Genomic DNA, 10,598 nt, shown 5'->3' with positions numbered 1-10,598 from the left:
TATTAGATAATTATCTTTAATTTAAATATTTTTTCATTATTTAAAAATTTATTTCAAAATTAATGAAAAGGTTAGGCTTGGCCCAAGCTCGGCCTAGCCCGTCCAGGCTTGACCCAAGCCCAACCTGTCTAAGTTTGGATAACTTTTAAAGGATCTAGGTCTAGGTTTGTAAAAGCCTGGCCCAATCTTTAATTTGCCATGCCTATATTGAATTTGATTTTAGACTAAAAAAATTAATCTTATCCAATGTCATGTTTGGCTATGTCCAAAACTAATTGAGATTATTAATTCTTATTTTCATTTGAATTTAGGTGTGATAAGAGCGGGAGAAAAATTGTTGTTCTATTTATCACTCTTTTCTTTGTTCTATTCGTCACTCTCTTCTTTCTCAATTAAACTAATATTTAACATATAATAATTATAAAAACTTAACTTCGTAATTATTTTTTATGCTAGAATTTTATATTATATTAAATATTAAAATTTTAATCAATTAATTTACTTGAACCAGTATCAACATAAGATTAAATATCAAAATTTTATCCAATAATTTACTTAAACCAGTACTGAATATTAAACATAAAAAAATCAATTTTTTACTTGCAATAATATTGGATACTGAATATCAAATTAAAAAATTATTAGTATATTTTTTAAATGGTTATTTCCCTTCATTAAATTAAATTTAACAAGCTCTTATTTTAAAAAATGTCGACTATATTGAGTTTTATACACAAAATTTAAGTACTCTACTACAATTATGTAATACAATGAAAATACTTTAATAATAAAACTTATGAAACACATACTTACTCTTGAAGCTCAAAACATTAATCTTAAACAATATAATTTACCATGCCTTTTCGTCCAAGTGATTATTTCATATACACAATTAAACTGAGCTTATTTTATAAGCCAAAACAATCTCAACTGGGTACCCAGTGCTGTAAATCATTTTGCGGCCAAAATTAAAAAAAAAAGTGAAAAAAAGAAAAAGAATAAAAAGCCCCTATGCTTTGGTTCATTTGGGTTCTTTCAAACTCAACCTCTTGATAATTTTACTGAACACTGCTCTCTTTTTTTTACTAGATCCTCGAATTCCATTTAGCTCCATGGAAACTTCTTCCATTGTAGGTCTTTTCTTACCATTCAGGTCTAAGCATCTTTCTGCAAGGTTAGCAAATGCCACGATCTGATTTTTCTTTCCCAGCTTCATCACTTGATCATCAAGAATATGGTACAGACGATTTTTTCTCATAGAATGAACAAAATATGCAGCCAAACTTACATTTTCTTGTGAAGTATTTCCTGTCGAAAATATTGGCTTCTTTCCTGTTAAAAGTTCAACAAGCACTACTCCAAAACTATAGACATCACTTTTATCCGTCAATTGGCTTGATTGATGGTACTCTGGATCCAAGTACCCAAAGGTCCCTTGTATTTTTGTTGTCACATGAGTTTGATCCATAGCAATAAATTTTGAAGTCCCAAAGTCTGCAACTTTTGCTCTGTATCTTTCGTCTAAGAGTATATTCGTTGACTTGATGTCTCGATGATAAATCGGAGAGGACGCTCCTGAGTGCAAATAAGCAAGAGCTCCCGCCACTTCTATGGCAACCCGGAAACGCATTTCCCACGTTAGCGGATACTCTTCATTTTGATGACGATCATGAAGATGCTGGTAAAGGGTTCCATTGGGGATAAATTCATAAACTAGTAAAGGAAATTCGGTCTCCAAACAACATCCTAAGAGCTTAACCACGTTCCTGTGATTAATTTGCGAAAGAATGAAAATCTCGTTAATGAATTCTTCGAGCTTATATAATTCTTCATCATCTACAGCTAATTTGGATTTCTTTACTGCAATGATTCTTCCATCTTCAAGCCTTCCCTTGTAGACAGTACCTTGGCCTCCCTGACCAAGTATTCTGTTCACATTAAAATGGTTAGTTGCCTTATCTAACTCCTTTGAACTGAACAATTTGCATCTGTCAATAACGCTGCCATCATATGAATTTAACATTTGTTGTAAAAGTAAACCCCCGTTTTGTTTGAAGAACTTCTCTTTGAGTCTGATATCCATTCTTTTCTTTCTTATGATCCGAAACAAAATTCTGCCGATAACTTGAAAGAGAAATACAAGCGATGTGCTGATTGTAGCTACGAATACAGAAGGGATATATTAAACAGCGATTGCATATCATCATGTAGATTTGGTACGTGATCAAAAAGTTAAAACTTCGAATTCGAACTTTGTAAATGTAATACCATTGAATTCAAAGTCCGTATCTAGACTGAGGTGGCAAAGAATACTGCATTATCTCGTAAGGTCATGTGATAATTAGTTATTGAGCATATCACTTTTCATCTAAGTGGTGAATTTGTATTGATGTAACATGAATAGGGATTCAAACTTTGTTTCCCAACTTTGTAAGTATTTTTTCAACTGCTCTTTCATCAAACTTCGTATCCTAAATGATGTATTAGCAATCATTACTTGCCAAGTGTAGAGTGTTGGTTGACTTAAATTATCTATCATTAAGTGAATATTTATACACTAATAAATGAATGACATACCACTGTCACATCACTTGAGATATATATTATGTATCCCAACTATGTGAGTTTGGCATTACTTGACATACATATTGGCATCATGACCTATATCTAGATGTAAATTTTTAAATATGGAAGCGAATACTTAAAATACATATACATGACATTTGAATTAGCTGAATTAATTTCGTTTCTTGCCTCTCAAAACTTCTATTTTACTCTGCTACTTTTATTTATTTCTTCAGCATGAACCTTTTTTGCCTTACTATATGTAGTTCCTAAGGTAAGTACCAAGATTCATTCGGTTTAAAAACATTTAAAAAAGGCCAAAAGGTAAATACCTATCAATATGAGTCTGCCGTAACCGCTGCAGGCTAGTGAGTCTCCAGAACCCGTTGATGAGCTGTAGATGCCAGGATAGCTGAAATTTCCAATAAAATAGTCTTCATATAATGTATTGTATGAGAAAATCCAGCTGCGAAGAAAGAATCGAAATATAGATCAAAACGAAGGTAGTCACGAATTTTTAACTGTACTTATTTCTATATAAATTAAATAAAAATGATAAAGAGCTCACCACAATGGCGATAAAAATAACCGTAAATTGTGCAGTATATTACAGTATTAATTGCAAGATAGTGTTAATTTTTACTCAGCACTATAACGCTGTATGATTTTACTGTTATTTTATCGATCATTGTGTCAGATTTTTCGGTTTAAATACAATCATCATTCTAAATTATATGAGGACGTAAGTTATTTTTATTTTTCACCTCAACGTACACGAGAGACGTGAACCCAGCTTTATTATTCCTTTGCCACGCTGAAAGTATCTGCTATTTATCAGATTCAATCCCTCCCCATCTTGATGATTCTCTTTGGAAAACATGATTCTATGGAGAGATGCAGGCAGCTGGCACCAGCCATCGTTAATAATGAAATCAGTAGAATTATAGGCCATAAAGGCAAGGCTGTCGCTGGCGATTCTGCAGAAGTTTCTGGTTTGAGAGAAGACGAAATTTGGTTTTTGAAAGCCAACATCTCCGGGAGATGTTTGTAGGATGTCCAAGGCAACCACCATTTCATACCAAACTTCATCGTAATAGCAGTCTTCTCTGTTACTGAAAGGCAGCGAAATGGTGACATTTCTGTTAGTGGATGAAGAATTAGACGCTGCTAACAAAGCTCGTGGTTCTGCTAGAACGTAATTTGGTGGAGATGATAACAAGAGCATAATATGAAACAACAGCAATTCGAGAATCATTCTTTACTCTCTCCGTAGAGTCAGCAACTGCTTCGTTTCTCTTCTCTGTTTGTGTTTACTGTGTGAATTAATGTAGCTTTCAAGTCAGAACTCCAGAGCAATTTGTTTTGAATTTGTAAGGAAATATGAAGAATTAATATTTCTTTGAAACACTTCTTACGTTCTGCATATTCAAATACAGATTTTTTTTTTAATTTTAAAAATGGCCTATTATTTATGAATTAGATCATTTTCAGGCAAAGCTAGTTGCAATTTAAAAAAGAAAAAAAATTGTCCCACACGTTGGGATCACCTATAAAGGATATATAGACATGAAAGAGAAAAGAAAAAGAATGCGGTGGTCTATTGCTCTAAAACAAACATTATCTATTAATGGTTTGAACGCATGGCGGCATTAATTAAGGCATGGTGAAAGATAGAGCAAGGCCGGCCATCTATCCTAAATATTATCTTAAATTAAATATAAAGAAGGAAAGAGAAGTTTTGGAAGAAATCCAAACGGAAGAAAAAAAAGGATTTGGATGTCAAGCTTTGCTAAACTTTTGCTAATTTTTTTGGATCTCAAGACACATATCATAATCGATTTCAAGGATAAGAATTTGGCAGTTTTTTATTTTTTTTAGCACTGCATCAATGATTATAGAGTAAGATTTAAAAAATAAAAATTTAAAATAATTCTAACCATTAATTCAATACTCAATAAAACTCAACTCAGTACTAAATCATAATCTCAATTTTAATGACTAAAGTTTGATTTTCTTTTCTCTCTTCCTGAGAAGGAATATTTCTATAACAGAACACCCATATGAATTTCAATGTCATAGATTTGACAACTAACTACATATGCATTGATTCAACAATACTGAAGGATAAAATATTAAAATGGCAGTAAAATTTAAAAATTAATTGACTATTTAACTCTTTCTACCACTGCGGGCATGAAGACATTTTTTCAATGTAAGGAGGAAAAGTGGGCAATTACCCGTTTCATTTTTTTTTTCCGGAAAAATTGCACGTTTTCTGATGTTGCGATGGTCTTATCCATTATGTCAACTTTAATGACCTTATACATTAAAATATTGAAACGGATTAGGGAAGCAATTTTTTTCCATTTATGCCCTTACTTTTTTCTCACCGTCCTGCATATTGCATGCTTTCATGACATTATTGCTATGTTTAATTCCTATCCAAGATGTCTACTTTTGTTACGTTACACATTAAAATGTTGAAGCAGGTACAATTTTTTTTTTTCCATTTATGTCCTTACTTTTCTCACCGCGTGACAAACTGTAAGTTTCTACGACATTGCAATGTTCCTTCCCAAGATGTCAACTCTAAATACCTTATACAACAAGTCAAAAGGAATCATATCTCTTTCTTTTTTTCTTTTTTTCTTTTTACAGTTATTTTTATCACCAGTTAACGAATTAATTCACTGAAATTTTATATTTATGTCGAATTAGGGTCCTTACCTATTATTTTGTTCCCTTGAAAAAAGTTGACTGTCAATAAAGTGAAAAAAAATGGCTTGTTCATCAATATCAACATCAAAATTCAAAATTCACTTGTAAAGAAGTTCAAGCATTAAATTTATATGCTTGTTGCTATCCCGCATATAACTTTCGGTTTCCGAATTTCGTCGGAAGCTGCGTGTAACAATGCAAGGTGCCATTTGCAACTTGAGTTCAGTAATGCTATTCTTACTGTGTTTTTATTTTATTTTTTGAGTACATTTAATATATATTTTTTAACCCAATTTATTTGTCCTGCTTGTTGGCCAGTTTTGGACACAAGTTGTAAGAAGTAATCAACTTACGTACGTGATCTTTCTTCCTTATAAAATTCGAAGAGAGAGTTCATTTTTGGTTAGTTAAGCTTTAAACTCTCGATAAAGAAAAAGAAAAAGAAAGAGATTGCTGAGATTATAAAACTATTGTTCCAGATTATCTTGCTGCTATATACAATATTGCCAATCAATATTGCATTGGCACAAGAACCGCCATTAGCAAAGCCTAATTGTACATTCCTTTGCCGAAATGTTACCATTCCATGTCTATTTGGAATTGAATCCGATTGTTTCACTGACGGTTTCAAATAATTTGCCTATCTGATAAACCATACCTCGCAACCTTTAATCCTCCACTTGAAGTTCTTGAAATTTTGTTAAGTCATCCAATAATCAATTCTTATCTCTATAAAACCTATAATCCTTCTCTCTAAGTTTTGACTTTGGAAACATCCCTTTTGTTTATGCTGAAACAAGAAACAAATTCAGAGGCATAGGATGCAACAACCCTCTTGTTTATTCTCATACAAGAACAACCCATTTGCTTATGCCTCTATCTCCACTGTGGATTCCGTCGTCGCTGTTGGGAAATTGATGTGTGTAGCAGACACGCAACTAAAGTGAAATTGATAAATAATGAGACACAAAATCACACAGGAACACCAGAAATTACATGGTTCGGCTTTTAGCCTGCGTCTACGGGCGAAAACAGAGGGAAAATATTTTACTAATGAAAAGAAGTTACAAGTATTGTAATATTTTATCTTACTACCTAAAAGACCCAATACACTCAAACTCTCAAATCACTAAACTCTTTAAAACACTCTTTAAATGAAGAAGAGGAACTGAAAATTGGATACAGAAATGAGGAGGAGCATCCTTCTTTTATAGCCAAACTTGGCTACTATTCATGTAATATTTTATTATTTATTTATTATTTTTATTTTCTTTTCCTTCTTCGATGCGGCACTTTTTTTTTCTTCCTCTCATTTTTTTTCTTTTTCTTTTGCCTTTTCGGTGGGGCACTAACAGTGCACATCACTTTACTTTTTTGACATTCTCCTACTTGGAGATTAGATTAGGAACCAATCAATCTCCACACCATCCTTTCTACTTTGCCATAGTCATGTTGCTTACGTTTCTACTAGGCCACAATAGGATATCCTCCAAATAAACTTGTCAACATTTATTGGCTTGGTCAAAACATCTGTTAGGTTCTCCTTGGTATGGATAATCTGCAAATCCACACTTCCATCTTCCACTACTTCATGAACAAAGTGATACTGTATCCCTATGTGCTTTGTCTTGGAATGAAAGACTGGATTTCTTGGCTGCTTTTGCCCACCTATGTGCTTATACATTACAAGACATCCAAATGCATGTAGGTGAGAGTAATCAGTCGGCTTTTCAGTCCATATCCCCATCGGTGTCTTCAACTCAATTACTAAGAATGGCGACCGATTTACTATATAACAGGCAATTTTGGCTGCTTTTGCCCAGAATGAGTTAGGTCGACCAGCAGTCCTTAACATAGCTCTTATCCTTTCTGTAAGAGTCCTATTAATTTGTTCCACCACTTCATTTTGTTAAGGAGTGTATGCCATCGTAAATTGTCTCCGAATACCTTCTTGCTTACAGAAAGTAAGAAACTCGTCGTCTGTATACTCTCCACCATTATCTGTCCTCAAGCACTTGATCCTTTTTCTCGGATTCAAGTTCAATTCGTGCTTTGTACTGTTTTAACACTGAAAACACATCTAATTTTTTCTTGATTAGATACGCCCAATATCTCCTGGAATAATCATTAATAAAAGTCATCGAGTACTTTGCACCTCCCATGGACATGTCTGGTGATTCCTAAATATCAGAATGAACCAAGTCTGGAATGTATTTACTTTTGGCGTCAAATTTGCTGAATTTCAATCTCTGCTGCTTACTTGTAACACAATGCTCACAAAATGGTAAGTTCACCGAATCGTTGATTCTTCTCCATTTGACGCGACACACACATTAGCTTCCTGTAGTGTTTCTCCTTTAAGCATGAACATATTAGCACCGATCTTTTCTGCCTTCATCAATACAAGCGTGTCTCTAACAATCTTCATGATCCCATTTTCAACATGAGCTTTGCACTCATAACTATCTATTTGTCCCAAATATAATAGATTCTTCTTCAAGCCGTTGACATGTCGTACCTCCTCAATTGTGCGAAACATACCATCAAACATTTATTTTGAAAGTACCAATACCAGCGATTTCCAAGGCATGATCATCTCCCATATATACATATCCTCATGAGATAGGTTCATATGTGTGGAACTATTCTCTCCGAGAGGTCATGTGCCAGGTAGCTCTTGAGTCTATAAGCCAGATGTCAGATAACCGTTTTCTGCCTTCTAAAACAGTTGTTGTCTCGCTGTAGAGAATTTCGTCATCATCCGAGGTACTAGCTACACATCCCTGAGCATTTGATGACTCATGAACTTTACCCTCTCTTCTCTTCTGGTAGTTCCATCACTTTTTTGTGACGTGCCCTTTCTTACCACAATTGTAGCATTTGATATTCTTCGTACTTCTGGATTTTGATCTACCATGATTGTGACTCCCACTGGGGGCACGTTTCGTTGATCTCCCTCTCGTCACCGATAATGCTTCTGCTTGTTGCGAACTTACTTGTCTGTCTTCCTTATTTTTTCGCCTGCCTTCCTCATTTAATACAGAAGGTGCAACATCATCGAAGACTAGACTGTCTGCTTAGTTGTTATTTGTCTGATTGATGATGAGTTGATCATACGAATCTAGTAGACTCTGAAGTAGAAGCTCCGTACATTCATTTTCCTCTATTTTGTGACCCAACATTGTGAGTTACGAAAATAGAGTCTTTAAGGTGTCGATATGGTCGGTCACCGATGTAGATTCCACTATTCGAAGAGTGTAAAGTTTCCTTTTCAAGAAGATCTTGTTGTGCAGCGATTTGGCCTTGTATAATCTTGTGAGAGTATCTCATATTTTCTTTGCTGTCGTTTTCTCTGCCACACTGGATAATACCTCATTTGCAAGTACTAAGCATAGATTGGCAACTGCATTGCCGTCCATCTCATTCCACTTGTCATCAGTGATTTCTATAGGCCTTTCCTAAATTGCTTCTAAGCAATTATTTTTCCTCAAAATTGCCCACATTTTCGTTTTCCACAGCGAGAAATTATTCCCGTTAAACTTCTCAATTTCAAACTTTTCTGCCATTTTATTGATAAATACCGCACACAAGCCAGTATACCACCTTGAATAATTGTGAGTATGTATGAGAATACACACCAGGAAAGGTCCCAAAAAAGACTGGAGGGGTCACAACGGTCCCACTTAAAACCCAGACTTCTTAGGCTTTTATCGCCTTTATAACAGAACTTTCCTAGACATGTACAAAACCACACGATTACTCCACTCACACCACTATTCCCTGCTTTACACCGCAAAATTCTTGGATAGCTCCTACCGTATACATGAACAATACCATATCCATGAACAATACCGTATACGTGAATAATACTATATACGTGAGCAGTACCCTTTACGTGAACAGTATCCCTGACTCCAAAAATACAACCAATAGCTCTGATACCACTGTTGGAAAATTGATGGGTGTAGCAGACACGCAACTAAAGTGAAATTGAGAAATAATGAGACACAAAATCACATATGGATACCAAAAATCACGTGGTTTGGCTCTTAGCCTACTTCCACGGGTGAAGACAAAAGGAAAATATTTTACTAGTGAAAAAGAGTTACAAGTATTATAATATTTTAGCTTACTACCCAAAAGTTCCAATACACCCAAACTCTCAAATCCCTAAACTCTTTAAAACACTCTATAAATGAAAAAGAGGAACTGAAAATTGGACACAGAAATGAGGAGGAGCATCCTCCTTTTATAGCCAAACTTGGCTACTATTCATGTAATATTTTAATTAGTTATTATTATTTTATTATATTATTATATTATTTTTCTTTTTTTTCCTTCTTTTGTGCGACATTTTTTATTCTTGTTCCCATTTTCCCCCTTTTTCTTTTGCCTTTTCGGTGGGGCACTAACAGTACCCACCGCTTAATATTTTTTTATAGTCGGTGGCTTTTAGAAATTTAATTGTGTGTTCGGAAAGGTAGAAAACAAAGGAAAATGAGATAGAAAACTTAAATGAAAGTTCTGGAATCTATTAACAATCTGATAATTTGTTACACACTAAGAAAATGTTTTACACTTACTTATATAACATCTGGTTAGCTCTTGAATGCAGAAGCTACAAGAATAACAAAACATAACAAACTAAATTCCGTTACAATAGCATCTAATAACAAAATCAACCGCGTTAGCAACTAATAAAAAAATTAACCACATCATTAAGTTGAGAAAGTATCATTTGTTGAAGTACACAACTAGTTTAACATACTCTGCACACCCTACTACTACCCTAATTTATCTTCACATATGCCAACATTCCCCCCACAAGTTGTATGGTCCTAGTAAAACATTCAGGTTGGTTCGAAGATAACTGAATTGACTATAAGCCAAAGCTTTAGTCAAGACATTAACATTTTGATTTGCATTGGAAATAAAATTGACTATAATTTGTTTAGCTTGAACCTTCTCTCTAGTGAAGTGATTATCCAACTCAATGTGTTTAGTGTTGACATGATAAACTGGATTGGTAGCAGACCTATAACTCCTTGGTTATCACACCTCATGATTGGTATAGCTACAATTGGGTTTGCAACTCATGAAGCAAAGCCTTGATCCACAGAATCTTAGTTGTAACCAAGGATAAGGTTCTATATTTTGATTCTAAACTGGACCTAGAGATAACTTGAATGACCAAGATACTAGATTGCACCAAATATACACTGTATAATATTGTGCAAATTTTATTGAACTCGCAAGTGCACGAATCTATTGTAGTATAGATCAATGGTGACGAGTGTCGATCCTATGAAGAAGTG

The 10,598-nt window shown here is 34.2% G+C and overlaps 1 protein-coding gene across 1 annotated transcript; it reads right to left on the bottom strand.

The window, feature by feature from the left end:
- Positions 1-1,021: 1,021 nt before the first annotated feature.
- Positions 1,022-2,083, bottom strand: LOC127902195 (wall-associated receptor kinase-like 9). Its single transcript, XM_052441014.1, has one exon. It carries the CDS (start codon positions 2,081-2,083, stop codon positions 1,022-1,024), a length of 1,062 nt encoding a protein of 353 aa, XP_052296974.1.
- Between the last annotated feature and the right edge of the window lie 8,515 nt (positions 2,084-10,598).

This window comes from Citrus sinensis, chromosome 5 (genome assembly GCF_022201045.2).
Source record: "Citrus sinensis cultivar Valencia sweet orange chromosome 5, DVS_A1.0, whole genome shotgun sequence".
Lineage (NCBI taxonomy): Eukaryota > Viridiplantae > Streptophyta > Magnoliopsida > Sapindales > Rutaceae > Citrus > Citrus sinensis.
This window is presented reverse-complemented; position numbering and strand designations above follow the sequence as displayed.